We start from the raw sequence: 17,692 nt of genomic DNA, 5'->3' as shown, positions 1-17,692 counted from the left end.
AGAGGTAAATAATAATTTAAATACAATTTTTATGTCTGTTACATGAGGAGGGAGTTGTATAGTAATTTCTCATTGCATAATGAACAGCCATTTCATAGCGTTTTTATCCATTTAACAAAATAAAATATAATTTTTAATGAATTGTGAATGTATAATTACACATTAATTTCATAGGTCCTCATAAATAACATGTATATTCTTTGCAGTTGTCAGTCTTATGATTTAAATAATTCATCAGAATGATTCAAGTACCTATCTAAACGTATCTAAAAATAAAAATAAATAAAAAGTCATTAATTTAATTTAATTTCTTTCAACAACTAATACTGATTAGTTCAATCAAAGTTCTGAAAGTTGTTGCTCACATGTACCTCTATCACAGTGCACTATACCTCATATGCAATAATCGTAAAATAACCATAAACTAAAGACTTGGATATATATATATATATATATATATGTACGCGCACATGCACACAAACACACACACACACACATATTACAATTTTCTGCTGGAAGTAACGTATCATATTTGTAATTGCTCGACAAAGCAGCCGTTTATCTGTTGTCGGTCTTTTCGGAGGGAGACTGGAGCGGAGGCCGGTATGCGCCGGTACGCGCGAGAGTAACGGAGACGCTGATGAAGTGCTGTTTGCTCTGACACGGCTACGCCGACGGGACCGCGCGCCACACCGCATCCGAACGTGGCTGCGAGACACGCATACATCATCGCGAGTGCGAACCGCTTCCTCGGGCTTATTTAGTAAATCGCGTCTTCGGGCTGTTTGCTGCCAACACTGCCCCCTGTGGTGACAAAGACAAAGTTCCGCCATTTTATCAAGTTGAAGTCTTTCACCAGATGAGAGAGGGTGTGATAATGGATGGGATTTAGGTGCTGATCTCAATGTCATTTGTGAATGTAGTTTAAATGTGTAAGTTTTTGAAGAATTGTATGAAGAAACCATAATTAGCTGTTAGTATTTTAAGTAATTCGTTTTATATCTGAACTGTTAATTTGTTTGTTAGAGGAACATTGTACCCCTGTCATAAGTGAGTTTGTGGATGGTGTGTGACATTTTGAGACCAGATGTGACTGGTAGTTTAGATTACCTCCTCTCAAAGACTGGGTCTGAAAACATCTCTTGTCATGTCCAAACAAGGAAATTTTGGTTCATAGTGCACAGCTTTCCTCATAAGAGCAGAGATTAAAAATTAAGTAGAGATACATTTCCTGTCCAGATTATTTATCAGTGCAATTAATTGGTTACTGTCAGTGCGTTTGTCAGAGATAGAATTTTCTTTTGTAGAGAATAAATACCTGAGCCCACAACTTTTGACCTAAAGGCTGTGGGTTCCACAATCATATTATTGACACCCTGTAGTTGTCCCTGTGAGGCACAGGCTCTATTTCAGGGCTGGTAAATGTGGAAGCAAGCAGAGGCACGTTGATAAAGAATAACCAGACAGCGCATGAAACGTCTGACCTCCCGAGAACTCTCTGATCTTCTGCACGCGAAAGCGTCCCTTCTTCTGCATGAGACGCTGTCTCTGACACGAAACAAGGGCACGTTGCCATAGTAACCGGAAGCGCTAATTGTCTCACCTGAGGAAACAGGTGTTGCTGGACAGCGGCAGTGATGCTGCGGTCAGGGCCGGTTCAGAGCGCAGTCCCCGGTGTGTCCAGCTGAGGGCGCCAGTCACTCTGCTCATTAGTATGGAATATGTTAGGCGTGTAGCTGGCCTCCAGAGAAAGATTCTAGCGGCAGTGAGACGGCACGCGGCTAATTGGACGGTTACCTTAATGGATGCACTGTCTGGGTTTGTTCCGACTGGAGGTCCTGCCGGACCATCCCTCGCCTCACTTTGTCTCTCAAAACTACGGACAGAACAAACTTTTCACCCTTTGTTATTTGGGTTTGTTTAGGAATGTAATTATCAGGAGGTGAAGTCCAAAGGAGCACACCGTGGTAAACAGAAAAAAAAGGTTTAATCCGGTGATTTATTGCCATTTAAATTGTTTATAGATGCTTATATCATCGCTCATATGCTGGAATTCCAACGTGGATATCATGCCTTGCCATTTGGAAAGGTAAAAAAAAAATTCAGTGAGGTAAAACTGCTACGCAGAAATCCCAGTTCATCAGGAAACAAAATACTTATAAGAAAAAACACTATCTTAAAGCAAATGACCGCAAAATATTTTGTAATCAGTCAAGATGGATTTACTATTGATATACAGATGGGCCGGCTGTATAACCAGCTTGCATGAGTTTATGTACGTAAGTGGATGCAATGATTTTCAGCAGAATGCTGCCATTTTCAGTACGAGGCAGTCACTTGCAGTGGGATGCAGTCGTTTTAAGTAGGATGCAGTCATTTTAAGTAGGATGCAGGGATTTTCAGTTGGAAGAAGAGTTTCACTCAGTGAGAGGATGCAGTATTCCTCTAAGCATGAAGTTCCTCACTAAAATAAAACTTTTTTCAGGCCTACAGTACCTGCCTGGCCGTGGTTGGGGATCTGAAGTTGTTCTGTGATCGCCATGGTTATGAGGGGCTTGTCATCCTCTCCTCTGCCCCGAACGACCCTTACCGGCAGTGCCAGCAGGTGGCAGTGTTCTCCGTGAACAAAGACATTCTGAACCAGGTGGGCATCTCTTCCTCTGCGAGCAATTTCCTGTTCACAAGGGAGCTTCTTTTTGACTCGCACAAATTTCAGCATTTGTTGTCCTGCTTTCACACACTCAGAAGGAATGAAGAGATGGTTCACTGTCCATCACATTGACATTAGATTAGATTAGACAACACGGAGAGCTGTAAATATACCAATAAATAAGGGTAGGGTGTAACACAACCCACACAATGCACTGTAATATAACACAGTTCACTCAAGGCTCTGTAATACAACACAAAACATTGCAGTCTGTCATAACAAAATATAGCCTACTGTTCACAATGTACTTTTGCTGTTTGCGGAAGACAGCGAAGCTTCTTCGTAAAGGCTGAGTAGCAGTCATGATTTAGTGAAGAACAGGGTAAGTGATATGTATGTACATATGCACGTGTGGTTCTTGGGTTGCAGATTTGCTGTGAGCTAGAGGAGGGGCAGGGCTGGAGTTTGGGTCTGGAGCCCCTGGCGTGCGTCCTGGAGGAGATCCAGCTGTACGGCCAGCGCGACACGCCCGTATACGCCGAGCAGATCCTCGCGCTCCTCAAAGACTTCCTGGACCGCCGGCAGCAGCTGTTCCTGCCCAACAGCAGGACGTCCTCCACAGAGGGCGTGGCCGGCAGCGCCCCCCTGTCCCAGGGCTCGTCGGGGATCACAGACATGTACAGCTCGGACGCCGAGCCCCCCAACGTTGCTGAGAACGTCCCGGAGCCCAGCGGCGCCCCCCAGGGGTCGGAGCTGGTCAGCCCCGACAGCGGGCTGGCCACCGTCCGCAGCAGCCGTTCCTCCAAGGAGAGCTCGGTGTTCCTCAGTGACGACAGCCCCGTCGCCGAGCCGGCCGGGTTCCTCCACAACCCCGCCCTCGGCTTCCCCTCCCACTGCCATGACCCTCCCGCCTCACCCGCCCCCCATGACCGCCGACCCCCCGGCCGCAACAAGAGCGATAACTTTGACCTGTTTGCCTTCGACCCCCTGCACAGCAGCAGCACCTCCCCTGCGGCAGGGGGCGCCAGTGAGTGCAGCCGGAGCTCTGGGGAGCACCCCACCTCCAGCCTGTCTGAGTTTGGGGAGCTCAGCCTGGTGGACTTCTACACGGGCTCCTCCGACAGGCAGAGCGGCAGCGAGGGAAGCTTCGTCCTGGAAGGGGGGTTCCTCTCTCCTGGTCCAGACGCACTCCTCATCGACAGCGCCCACGGCAGACTCCCGGCCACACCTGCCAACAGCCTGGTTGATGGAAGGGCAGGGGGTGCAGGGGGTGAGACCATCCCCACATTCTTCCCAGAAGACGTGGCGGAGAAGATTGGCCAAATGGTGAACAAGGAGAGCGTGTCATCCTCCGAGCCCTGGGACGACTTCACCTCTGACACCAAGGGCTCGACCTCAGATGACACCAATGCATGGAGCCTGACAGAGTTGTCCTACGTTGGCCAGGAGAGTCCGGACGTCTACCTGGATGAGCAGGTAGGTTCAATGGACCCCGGGCAAGGGGGAGGAGATGATGACTCCTTCCTGTTAGTCAGCATGGATTCTGGGGCCATGCCCCAAAAAGCAACTGACACGTTTTTCAGGGATACAGTTGTCCCCAAAGCCATGCTCAATGATGCCATCCCTGCTGGGACTCACCTGGGGCAGGTACCTCATCAAGTGTCACATGCTGCGGGTGAGATCCAGGAAGATACAGGTGCTCACCTGAATGGCTCACGGCCTGAACCCTCTGAGTTCCTAAAATCTTTGGGTTATGCTGACAAAACAAAAGAAGACAGCATCGATGAAATGTCAGATGTGATGAGGCACCTCGACCCCTTTAATACCCGTGAGATCCAGAAGCATCCAGAGGACCCAGAGATTATTGACGTACCACCTGCCTCCCCAAATCAGGAGCCTGAAAGTGTACCTTCTTCACTCGGTGCAGAGGTGTTGGAAAAACAGGTAGAAGAGACTGACAGAGTGTTCTACCATCAAAACACTGGCTATCAGTTGTCTGCAGGTGTGGAACTTTCTGCTGTGGATGACATAGTCTGGAAAACACAGCAGGTGGAGCCAGGTGAGAATGCAGAGCCATTGGAAGATGAAGAGGGAGGCTTGTGCCGAATGGATGAGCATCACGTGCCTGTCAAACAAGAGAACCTTGAAAAGGTGAGGCATTTGCACATCCAGGTAGTTTCTCATCTTCAGTTAATTTGGGGATCACACTGGCTAAAGTCGAACAGGAAGGAAACATTTAGTTAGCATCTTTTTCTGGAAACACGGGAGTGTTGCCTCTGAGGTGAAACAGTTAATTTCTTGAAAATTCAGAGTTCAGGAATGGTTGCAGCTTCTTACATTTCTCACATTTTTCCTTAAAAAATGCTCATCGAGTTGAAAGGCTGCAGCACATATATAGCACGTATTACCACTGGTGTGTGAAAGTGTAAACAATAGTAATGAAAGATTTTCCAATAACTATATTAATGTCTGCAAAAAATCTGATAGTTGAGGAGCCTTGGTAGCAGCCAATAAAATGCAGCATTACTAATAAAACTACTGGGTAACCTCTGTTCTTTGTCCTAATTGTGTTGTTGTGTTTGACTGTGAAACAGGAGAGCAGTCTGGCTGAACGCTCATCTTTGCCTGCTGAACCCTGTGACCGCAGAGATGTACAGATGACCACACTGTTGGAAACAGGTTGCAAGCAGGAGCTCAAGGATGTTTCCCATGCTGGGACGATCTTATCCAACGTTTCCGAGACACGTCCACCAGCATTTCCGGTGAACGGCATTGAGGTCGTGGTGGAAGCTGCTACAGAAAATGCCAAAGAGTACCACTTTCAAGAGTTGGGCCCAAGCCCTGACAGTGCCCACATGTGGAACCCTTTTGTGCAGATGACCCAGCCAGCTGAAACCTATGACAACTGGAACCCAAACCTGCCTGTCTCGGGTGAGTGGAACCCCGGAATGCTGGGGGACCTCCAGCTGACCCCTCCCGAGGAGGACACACCCTTCAAACCCCCCCCTGTGGGGGAACCCCTTCCTCTGAAAACCCCTGCCAGGCTGGTCCAAAAGGTCCCGCTCACCCCCGAGACCTCAAAGGAGGATACGTCCCCAGAACAGGACTTCTGGAGCTACTCCGCTCAGAGGGGGTTCCTGAAGGCAAATGCTGCCCCTTACCCGGAATCCCTTGCGTTGTGGAATACCACCATCCGGGATGACAGCCAGTCCACCCTCAGCACCCCCGATGGTGCTGACTCCTCCGAACGCTCAGACTCGTTTCGGGGTCTTCCCAGGGCCGGGGCTTCCCTAGACAGCCCAGGGGAGGTTGCCAGGGAGAGCATGGGCATGTGGAACACCACCATCCAGGAGGCCAGCCCTGAGAGTGGGGTACAGGCCCCCCGCGAGACAGCCAGGTCGACCAAGGAGGAGGAGCTCAACACTGAGACAGGGCACACTGAGCCAGATGAGTCAGATGACACTCAAGTGGCCAGAAAGCTTGATAAAACACTGGTGATGATCAGCGACTATGGCCATGACCAGGATGACAATGTCATGACCCGGACTCATTGCTTTCCAGAACATCTGTCACTAGAACCTTCTGCTTGGATCGCTAAGCCTTCGTCTGGGAGCATGGTGAAGTCTGTCTCGGAGTATGACAACGTGGGCCCTGGATCGCTGTGGTACCAAACCTCACCTGAGCTTGAGGCCTGCCAGGAGACGACCGTGACAATAGAGCCTCAGGATTCAGTGGAGTTCACGGAGGAGTGCCACCCTGTGGCAGCCCACGGTAGCACAGCAGGGTTTCAGGCCCCAACCAACACCCTCCAGGATCGCCTGGATGATTCCACGGATGACTCCAGCTGCCATTCCCCGTTTGTGATGCTGGGTGTCACACCAACGCTGGGGGGTGCTGCATTTCCGCTAAGCCAGCAGGAGGACACGCCCCTGTCCGCCTCTCCTTCAGAGGATGAGTTTCCCCAAACGACGCGCAAGCAGCACGATGATGAGACAGTGCTCTCCAGCACCCTTTCTGATGAAGACAGATATTATGACTTTTCCTCCCTGGGGAGGTTGGAGGCAAAGCTGCCAAGGAAAGAAGCTGAGCATGAGGGAGCTGTGGACCTCCAGCACGAGGCGGGACTAACGCCAGACTCTGCTCTGTCACTGGTAGCTTTGAGTAGCCCAGGCTGGAGGGAAAACGACTCTCTGGAAGGCAGCAAGACCAGCCCTGACGCACTGCAGAGAAGCAGCCGGGAGGACCTGAGGTCCAACTCTGATGGCGACTCGTCAGGTCTGGAGATGGATTACATCATGGTTTCAGGCAGGGGGACTGTCAGAGAGGCTGCAGAAATTAGCCTTAAGTACGAGCAAGCACGCTCACCACACGCATGCCTTACTAGACTAAATCAGTACAGTGCTGATCAGATCAGCCCTTACCAGTTAAACACTGATCTGTATAGCCCTGACCAATCAGACGATGATCACATCAACTCTGGTCCATCAAACATTGATGCATACAGACCTTACCAATCACATACAGATGTAATCATACATAACCAGCCAAACACCCATATAAAGAGCCCAGAGCAATCAAGCACTGATTTTGAAGACCCTTACCAAGCAAACACGGAATTAAACAGAACCAACCAATTAAACCAATGTGCAATGAGACCTCACCAATCAAACGCAGATGCACATAGACCTTACCAATTAAACATTACTTTAAACAGCTTCAACCAATCAAACACTGATGCTCTCAACCCTTATCAATCAAACACTGAGATGCATAGACCTCACCAATCAAACAATGATCTATCCAGCTCTGACCAATCTAACACAGATTTAATCTGCCCCAACCAGTCACACCCAGATGCACACAATACTGACCAATCAAGCACTAATGCTACCAACCTTTTCCCAACAAATACAGATGTTGTCAGTCCTTATGAATCCAGCAGTAATGTAATTAGTGCTGATAAATCAAGTTCTGATGCTAACAGTGCCTGTCAATCTGACACGGAGGACAACATCCCTGATCAGCTAAGCCCAGATGTAAGCAACATTTACCAGTTAAACAAAAATCTAAGCAGCCTGTTCCAATCAAACACAGATGTAAATATCCCTGACCAAACTACTGTGGAATTAAACAGCTCTGACCAAATGTACACTGGTGTAGATCACCAATCAAGCGAGAGCTTGAACAGCGAATCAGAGCTGTGTGTACGCACATCAAATGCAGCATCAACAGGGGACAGAAGCAGCCCTCACCAATCAATCAGCGATGCGCACAGTCCTTCCAACTCAAACCCAGAGTTACACAGCAATTCAGGTGTAAGCAGCCATTACCAAAGGATCCCAGATATGAGTAGCAGCTCTGCACTAAGGGAGCCCTTTGCTCTCAGAGCCAAAGAGGAGGTTTACGTCCGGTCCCAGATTTCCCTGGAGGACTCTGACGGGGAGGGGCAAACCCTGGGGGTACTGCAGAGTTGGGGACTGCCGACTGGGGGTGGTCAGGACGAATCTCCCTCGCCTGAGGACAGCTCGGGCGCAGCCGACACCCCACAGAGCGATTCGGGGGGTTCGGTAAGGGAAGTGGGCTCGCCGTTTGCCTGTGACCTCACGGAGGACGCAGAAGGGTTCTTCCTACACCACTCTGGGCTACCCTGTGGTGTTGTGGACCACGGCAGAGGCCACAGCCAGGCAGTCCTGAGCTCTGACAGCACTCAGTTACTACTGGGAGCTGAGGAGCCAGTAGGAGGCCAGCTTCTTCAGGACCTGGAGAAAAACACAGCAGAACAACCAATGGGAGGTCAGCTTCTTCGGGGCCAGGGAAAACACCCAGAAGAACAGCAAATGAGAGACCAGCTGTGGCCAGGGTTCATGGAGCACCCAGCAGAACAACCAATCGGAGACCAGTATTGGCCAGGGCTGATGGAGTTCCCAGCAGAACAGCCAACAGGAGAGACAGCAGAGGCTGCATTAGAAGAAGAGTCGCCTGAGCCAGCTGAGGAGTCTGGGTAGGGTTTGAGTTTCATTGAGTGTATGTGTGTGTGAGTGTATCTGTGTGTGTGTGTGTGTGTGTTTGTATGCATGTGTGTGTGACAGCGTGTGTGTGTGTGTATATATATATATGTATATGAGTGTATTTGTGTTTGTGTGTGTGCGCACACATGCTACGGACTCCTGAGAAAACGCCTGTTCATGAAGCTGTTTATGCCTCATTAATTATGCATTACCCGGCTCATTAGTGCGCAGTATTTACAGGAGTTAATTCCGCTCTCCCCCCTGTGTTTCCCCTGCTAGGTGTGTCTGGGATGTGTGGGGAATGAAAAAAATCAGGAAGTTGAAATGAGAGAAACAGTGAAACAGTCCAGTCTCTTTACATCTGCTGTAATTCACTTTGATTCATTTCTCGTTGTCTGAATGGAAATTGCTTTAGAAGTATTCATTTGGATTAGCTGAATACATCTGATTGATAATAGTGTATTTCTGTATTTATATCAGTGTTCTTTTAGTTATATTGTAAACATGCTATTCTCTGCCTTAGGGGTCTGAAGGCTCCAGAATCCAGTACTAATATCATCGTCATGGTGATGGAACCTGACCACGCCCAGGGTGTGTCTCCAAGGTCAGTGGCACTATTAGCGCTTCGCCTATTTGCGCCTATTTGCTGCACTTGGAATTGTGAAATGTGACAATTACGCAAACAAATCTGTGAGAAACTGAGAGAAAGAGGTAAAAACAAAAAAAAAAAAAACTGTATGGCTCCCCCATCTTGACTCCTCACCTGTCCTCACTTCCTCCATGGGATCGTGAGGCAGCTGAGCTGCAGTACACAGAACGGACAGCAGGGGGCAGTGTAGCCATTCCATATCATATCAACTGTAAGGGTAAAATAATCTGCCACAGGTAAATACCTCAGGCTGATAGTACACAACACAGTTTCAGAAAGTTATACGTTGGAGGGTGGAGGGTGGTGGACCCGCACACCACAAAATTGATAAAAGGAAAAATTTCCACCTTGGTCAAATGAAGAAAAATAATATTTTTCTTCCCAAGGAGTTTTTCCTGTTATCTGTTTTGTGATATGCGAGCCTACCCCTTCTAGCTGCCACTGTCTGCCACGGACTCTGCACCTGCCACTAATCTGTGTGGAAAGGACAGAATGATCCATGTTAGAAGGTGCAACAACATACCCTGGCAGAAAGGTATGCATTACACCATATATAATTCAGTAGCACAATAACCATTGTATCCTTTTACGAGGTAGTTATAAATTAAACATACATGGCAGTATGGCTCTTGTATGCATACAGAGGCCTTCTTATAGGATTGTGTGGGTGTGGGATTCTATCTAAAGTTTTACTTTATTTTACCGTATCAGAAATATAATATCTGGCTTCAGACCGTGGGAAAGTATCCAATCAATCAATCAATATGGACAGTCTTTAGCTTTTTTTAATTTTTTCAGTCCAAATCTGGTGCATTTATAATTATTTTAGACATCAAGCATGAGTCTTTGTTTTGAAATAAATTGCACGCTATGTGTATGAAAAACCGCTATCGGTTTCCCCATCGTTCTCATTAGCAGGGACAGGTGTAATGCTCTGCATGAACACCAGGGGGCGATATGACACTTCTTAGTATCTTTTCGTAGTTCTTTACAGCAGGGACGCCCAGGGCTAAGCCAGTCAGGATAAAAAATAAAGTGGAAAAAAATCTCTAATATAAATGAATGAAAAGTGGATTGTGACTTTTTATTACTGTTGGAAATATGAATAATTACATTTGGTTGCTGTGTTGAGCAGCTTTGAAGCTTTCTGTTGGCTGAAGCTTTGAAGCAGGGAGGAGTTAGGGAGCAGGGTTTGGAGTTGGGGCTGGGCGATATAGCCTAAAATTTACATCTTGATATATAATGAATTTTGGTCAGTAACGATATATATCACAGTATAAGTTTATTTTCTTAATTTCAACAGAACATGCTTTGAAAGGAACACAAGACTGGGGGCAAACTGTTCCCTGGAGTTAACTATAAAGTGATTTTTAATTAACCGTTGTTGTTTTTATTGGGCTACCAGTGATGTTGCCTGAATTTTTAAAAATTTCTGTTTTACTTGCCCCAGGTACATTTCCACGGGCCCAGCTGCCAAATGTAAGCGCTGGTTTAAAAAGAATGTAGTCCGTTATCAAATATGAATCTGCTGATCTCCAACCGACAAATTATGGACCAGCTTCCTCTTTCTGGGCAGTTTCGATATTGCACGTGAGAAATGTTGAGAATCGTGGTTAATTTCATGGCGAGACGCTTACAGTGTAACTGAGAATAAAACATTTACAGCAGACATGATACAGTCTGTCAGGGCGGGCGAGGGAAAGGACCCAAACGCAGAGTGCGGGGAAAAACACAAAACTCCAAAATAGGCAGAACAAAGACTTTACTTACAACACCAGAAAAGGGGGAACAAAAAGCCTCGCAGGGCAACTCACAAACACAAAGGAAAACTACAAAACATGCCGGAAACAAGGAAAAAGCAAAAATCCAAAAGCACGTAGAAAACAGATCAGGGGCAGAAAACACTCAGGGCAGAAACGCGATCGGAGGCACGGTCAAACAAACTCACAACAACGAGCAAGCAGGCAAACAAGCAAGCAAGGATCCAGCACCTGAGTCAGGGGGAAGGGAAACTTAAATAGACACGACGCAGATGAGACACAGGAGGGCACAATGAACAATTAGGCCACAGAGAGTGAAGGGAAAACGAGACAACCAGCCAACAATAATAGGATAATAAAAAACAATAATACAATTAAACAGGACACAAAACAGAAGTGCCGCTATCTGGCGGCACCACAAAGAAAGACACAGAACCCTGACACAGTCAGCTAATATAGTTAGTTTGTTCTCTTAATCATTTTTTACTTGCTAGCAATAAATAAAAGTACATGCGTTGGCAAGGTCCCGTTATCGCTAAAATATTACTTCAGTAAATAGTCGTTTCACCTGAAGAGTAAATATCTCAAACCGGTTGAGACGACAGTTGGCACAAATAAGCCTATTCATGAATGATCAAGCTTAGGTTAGTTAGTCATACATTTGTTATTTGTAATCGAGCGTTGGCACAAAAATCAAAAAGTCAGCAGGCTTAGGAGCAGTTATCAGGGTTAGGAGCAGTTAGCAAAGTTAGGAGCAGTTATCAGGGTCAGGAGCAGTTATCAGGGTTAGGAGCAGTTAGCAGGGTCAAGAGCAGTTATCAGGGTTAGGAGCAGTTAGCAGGGTTAGGAGCAGTCAGCTGGGTTAGCAGAGCAGTAGCGAGCTGGGAGGACTTTGGCCATGAGCTCGGGAGCAGGCTGCCGGGGTAGGGTGACGGTCTGGTTTTGACGCATGCAAATTACCCCCGGCCACTTCCTGTTTGTCCACGGAGACTGAGAAACAGAGACGGGTGAGTGTTCACACAGGCGATACCCCCTTCTTAATAACGCCGTCAGTCTGAGCCGCTTGACTCTATTAGTCACATCTCAGATCCTTTGGCGGGAATGATTTTCTCCTGAAGGCGCGGTTTCCGCGGCACACCTGCTGCAGGTGCGTGCTGAATGAGTCCGGCTCACCTGGGCGAAAGGTGGGATGTTTGCTGGCTCTGTAATTCAGTGTTCCAGGATTCAGGTGTGCGCGGTTTTGTTAGGTGCACTGAACAAATGTGAAAGCATTTTATGTGCCCTCACAAACGGCTCGTACAAACAGAACCGAGCGTGTAGTGTGGAACATGGGAAATATTTAACTTTGGGAATGATTAGAAACCACAAGGGAGCAGTTAACCAACTGAGCTATGGTACAGGTGACTTGAGTGCTGTTGGGTAATGTAGTTTTTTATGTGGGACAGCATAGAGGAGATCTATATTACATTGACATTCGTGAGACAGACACTCTGATCCACAGTGACTTATAATGTTCACAGAACACTGATCATTTATACATTGCATTTGGGGGGAGGGGGGTGGGGGGGGCTGGTGGTCTGGGGGACTGGTGGGTGGGGCAAGGCAGTAAGTCGCATGAGGAAGTCAGCAGTTAAACTTTCTTCAGAGGAAGTTAGAGTTAAATAAGGTGAAACAGTATTGATGTAATGAAAGCTTTAAGACGTTCGGTGTGTTTGGGGAACTGAGAGTTCCAGGTTATCTTGCTGAGGCTGAAGCAAATTAGGCTGTTTGAAAACACAACTGTAAGCTTCCTGTTTGTTAAGTTTCAGTTTTTTTTATTTTTTAAAAAGGTGTCAGTTTTAATGGATCATTGTAAAAGTGTGATTGTGCGAGTTGCTGTGGATGGAAGTGCAATGCAATGTAAATAATGAATAACTCATTATGCAACTCAATCCTGATCTCTGAAATCCAGACCATATATTTTTGCTTGTTTGAGTTTCAAAGCAAACAAATTTGGCACCTGTATGTTCACAAAAGCCTTTTTCTGAACTGGCAGAGACAGGCCCCCTTTCTCAAAGAAGACTCTTAGAAGAGCAAATTATTTTTAAACCTCTTCAAGTGTTATAAAATTTGAGTGTCTATTTAATTTTATAACCCTTTGAGTGTTATCTGTGGTATACTAAACTTTTAAACGAGTGACCAGGCGAGGAGGATGTGAGGGTCTGTACTGCGAATCACTCTCAGATATCCTGCCGGGGTCCTCACAATGCTACAGGGACCGCCCGAAAGCTCCCGGACTTCTTGTTTGTGAGCGTTTGAGTGTAGATTCCCAGAACTGGAGTTTGTCTGCGGCTGATGAAGCTCGTCCAATCAGAATGGATTGTAGGGAGCGGCTTCAGGCCTCAGTAAACATCGGCGACAATAGCGACTGTCGCTTGGCAACAAGGGAGGTTCGGACGCCCGCTGAACCGGGTTTGTGTGTGTATTTTAGTGTGTGTGTGTGTGTGTGTGTGTGTGTGTGCTTGTGTGTATTTTAGTGTGTGTGTGCATGTGCTTGTGTGTATTTTAGTGTGTGTGTGTGTGTGTGTGTGCACGCGTATGTATTTGTGTATGTGTGTTCATGTGTGTGTGTCTCTTAGAGATGAAAGTAAAGAGCAGGGGTGTGTTTTGTCATCTTTTCAGCTGACTGACAGGTCTGTATGCTGCCTTTCTGTGGGAGAGGCTCTCCGTCACACTGGAGTGTAGCATGTCCTTTTAATCTCATTCTTATCTCTGTCAGGACGGTTGAGAAATACAGGATAATTGTTAACACATTTCTTATCTCACAGAGGGGCTAACAGGCAGACATGTTGAGCCAGCGCGAGGTCAGCTTTCGGGCACAGAAGACTTAGCCGCAGTGATGTACCTCCACCATTACAGCCTCACTAGGGAAACGCTAACAGGACCGGACTACAAAAGTGACAAATATCATATATATATATATATATATATATATATATATATATATATATATATATATCAATGGCTGTGTCAATTCATTAATTTTACACAATACTGTATTTAAAAAAACTAACAGCCATCTGGATGTGTAATCCCTTGAGTCAGCATAAAATCTGCTACAATTTATCCAGTTTTGGCTGAGAAAGCTACACCCTGCAGCACGGCCATATGGGCCCCTTCCTCTGTTGCACTGCATTGTGGGGGATGTAGTCCACTATGTAAGCACCTAATTGAAATTCATTTCTCGGTATCCAGAGGAGAACAAAAACAATGCCCCCTCCCCCTCCCTGAGGCCTGGGGGGCTCGAAAAATGGCAGGCTGTGTGAGAGCTCGGCTGGGAGTGTGTGTGTGTGTGTGTGTGTGTAAGGGGGGGTGGTGATGGCTTTCAGGGACTGGAGTTGGGGGAGGGGGGTGGGTATTGGGGGTTCTGGTCATTGTCTCTCTCCCTCCCAGACCCTTTCAGCCCCTGCTCCCCTTTCAGCTGCTCAGTCCCAGCTGCGCAGTCTCAGCTGCGTAATCTGAGCTGTGCTGTCCTGTCCCAGCTGCTCGGTCTCTTTCACGCTCCGCTGCTCAGCTGGGCCTGTGTCAGGGGAGCAGGTGATCAGCATCTTTATTTAGAGTCACAGCCCGAGTCATGTGACCACAAAATGGCCGTCGGGCAGGGATGCTGAGCTAGAGAGACACAGAGAGAGAGAGAGAGAGAGAGATAGAGAGAGAGAAAGCAAGCTGTGATTCTGCATCCTGTAACCGTATAAACTGAAAGAAGGGAGGAGAGAAGGACAGGATTCAGGTCTCTAAAGCGGTGAGTGATTGCTTCAGTATTTCAGCAAAGATCCTGTGTGATTTGGGATGAGTGAAAGAAGAGATTCACAACCGCGCAGCACATGCTTCATGCACACATTGTGCTATTGTGTGTGCGTGCGTGTGTGTGTGTGTGTGTTTGCATGTGCATTAATGTATGTTTGCATTCGAGTCAGAGGGGAAGGAAGAGACAAAAGAGGGAGAGAGAGAGGGGAAAGAATGTGAAAGGGAAGGAAAGAAAGAGAGAGGGAGAGAAGAGAAAGGGAGAGAGAGAGCGTGAGTGTGAAAGGGAGTGAGGGTGAAAGGGAGGGAGAGAGAGAGAGAATGCTCTTTCCCCATTGTTAAAATGCATGAAGCTGCAGTAATATGCTGTCTCTGGTGTTGGATGCAGTGGGGTTTGGACACAGGATTTGATAAACACGCTTCTCGTTGGGAAGCAGTGTTCAGGGAACGTTTCCTCCTGTCGGATGAGGCAGTGTGTGAAGGCTAGTCCCGTGTCCCGCGTCCCGCGTCCCGCGTCCCAAGTCGGGGCAAAGCCAGGCTGCTGTGCTTCAGCTGGGGGGGGGGGGGGGCAAAATCGCATGATTAGGCGCCTTGGTGAGGAAGAGGTGACATAACTGCACCCCCGGCTCCCAGGCTTTCATCTGTGATGTCTTCATGACCATCATCATCCTCGTTCTCACAAGCCCAGGATGTAAACATCACCCAGTCTGCTCACTCTCACCTGTGTGTGTGTGTGTGTGTGTGGGTGTATGCGCGTGCAGGTGTATGTGTGTGTGTGTGTGTGTGTTTGTGTGCAAGTGTGTGTTCCTGCTTGCAGGTTTTAGGTCAGTCAGCTGTTCCAGCAGGAAGAGTGTTTTTCCATGTTCCTTGTTCAATAGAACATGCGTGTACCAGTGGGTTCTACAGCCACACACACACGTACTCGCACACCTGCGCGCACACACACACGCACACGCGTACACACACACACACACCTGTGCGCACACACACAGTGCCTCTCTTTGGCCTCGCCCCTCACTGTTTGCATAAACTCCACCCTGTTTGTATAAGACCCCCCCCACCCCCCACCAAGGCCCCTGTTCTTTTCCCTCCTCCCTTTGTCTCCTCAGTCTGCCTGGGGCTGGACATCTGTCACCAACCCCCCCCTACCCCCCCCACCCCCAATTGGTGAAATGCACTCATTCAATGTGACGGTCCTTCTGACGCAAAGAGTGGCTGTATTGTAATAGAAATGTTAAAAATGAACCTGTTAATTTTTAGTTGGTGGTACAGCACAGTGTGTGTGTGTGTGATAGAGTGTGTGTGTGTGAGTGTGTGTGCGTGTGTGTGTGTGTGTGTGTGTGTGTGTGTGTGAGTGAGTGAGTGAGTGTGTGTGTGTGTGTGTGTGTGTGTGTGTGTGTGAGTGAGTGAGTGTGTGTGTGTGTGTGTGTGTGTGTGTGTGTGTGTGTGTAACAGTCATTCTCTCACTGCTCTCTGTAGGTCCAGACTGGATGATGGGATGGACGCCCCATATGAAGAGGACACTATGAGTCCCAATGGGGCTGATAACAAACCAGGTACCCCAACACACACACACACACACGCACACTCACACACACACTCACCCACAAAAAACCCCACACACACACTCTCTCTCACACACTCACACACCCTCTATCACACACACACACTCTCACATACACACTCACACACACCCACACACACACACACACACTATGTCTCACACACACACACGCACACACACACACATATTCGTTCCTTTCCTCCCCTCATCTCCCAGACTACAAGCTCCCAAAACATGTCCCAGACATGCTTAGTGAGCTACGGGGTTACTCAAGATTTTAAATTTTAACATCAACGCGCTTTATTGCCCCAAGAAGGTTTTGTACCACCTGAAACAACTGGGTTGCCAAATAGCATTCCTTCGTGAAACACATCAGTCAGATGCAGGAGCAAGCCGACAAGGCACACTACTCATAACACAGGTCAAGGAGAAGGGTGCTATCAATCTTAGCACACAAGAATAATGCGTTTTACAGCTACATGCGCTCACAAACACATCGATGGTAATCGCAAAATAGTCAGATAATCTTGTAGGGGAGAGGGAGATTAGAGAAATAATAGCACCAGTGAATGAATGCCCTGCACCAGATCAATGGCAATTTTATATGACTTTCAAAGACATATCTCTTAACCTTTTGAGATAAGAGCTGCCAATTTGGGCATCCAGCCACAAGACCATAACCTCTTTCTTCCCAGCCCAAGATTCCCAGTAAAGAGTGTTTACATTTAACAAGCGCATAATATTGGTCTGTGATAAATCCGGTTTGACCCGGGTGGATGATATTGCTTATGATTCCTCAGTATATTCTGACGATGATGTTCTTCTTCGTCTGTCCGAACCAGCAACAACAGCACCACACCTGAAATAATGAATCCCACAGTTTGGGTACTACAAGGGGGTTCAAATTTGATGTGGTCAAATCTGAAGCTCTGGAAATGGGGAGCAGAATCCCCTCGCAGGTTATAGCTCCCCGTGGCCCAAAGATGCCTTAAAATACCTTGGAATCCATATTCCCAGGATGTCGTACCCCTTTTTAAATGCTCCTTGACTTCTTCGATTCGGTTTTTATACCGTTCCTCTTAGAGTCTGTTTTTTTTTTCATGAAGCGGTTGGGCTATGGACCTTGCTACCTGCATCACATGACATATGATGACAGCCTATTTGAGCATCTGAGATAAGTTAAATCTTCCAAGGACTTAATTTTTAACAGATATTTACAGCTGAGACATGCCATATTTACAGATCAAACCCGTCCGAACGTTGAAAAACTCACAGAAA

The 17,692-nt window shown here is 47.3% G+C and overlaps 1 protein-coding gene across 8 annotated transcripts in view; it reads left to right on the top strand.

Annotated features, from left to right (window-relative positions):
• Window positions 1-17,692, top strand: part of LOC135233468 (protein prune homolog 2-like) — a 56,240-nt gene that overhangs the window by 23,419 nt on the left and 15,129 nt on the right. For 6 of the 8 annotated variants that reach the window (XM_064297054.1, XM_064297051.1, XM_064297050.1 and 3 more), the window contains exons 7-11: window positions 2,486-2,644; window positions 3,080-4,801; window positions 5,245-8,651; window positions 9,182-9,262; window positions 16,330-16,406. In XM_064297054.1, coding sequence (XP_064153124.1) covers window positions 2,486-2,644; window positions 3,080-4,801; window positions 5,245-8,651; window positions 9,182-9,262; window positions 16,330-16,406 — 5,446 coding nt within the window. Of the gene's footprint in view, window positions 1-2,485; window positions 2,645-3,079; window positions 4,802-5,244; window positions 8,652-9,181; window positions 9,263-11,755; window positions 12,075-14,538; window positions 14,849-16,329; window positions 16,407-17,692 lie in introns of those variants that run through there. The other 2 variants (XM_064297056.1, XM_064297055.1) reach the window with 2 other exon arrangements.

This window comes from Anguilla rostrata, chromosome 10, assembly GCF_018555375.3.
Source record: "Anguilla rostrata isolate EN2019 chromosome 10, ASM1855537v3, whole genome shotgun sequence".
NCBI classification, from domain to species: domain Eukaryota; kingdom Metazoa; phylum Chordata; class Actinopteri; order Anguilliformes; family Anguillidae; genus Anguilla; species Anguilla rostrata.
Note: the sequence above shows the minus strand (reverse complement) of the source record. Positions and strands in the feature narration are given on the sequence as shown.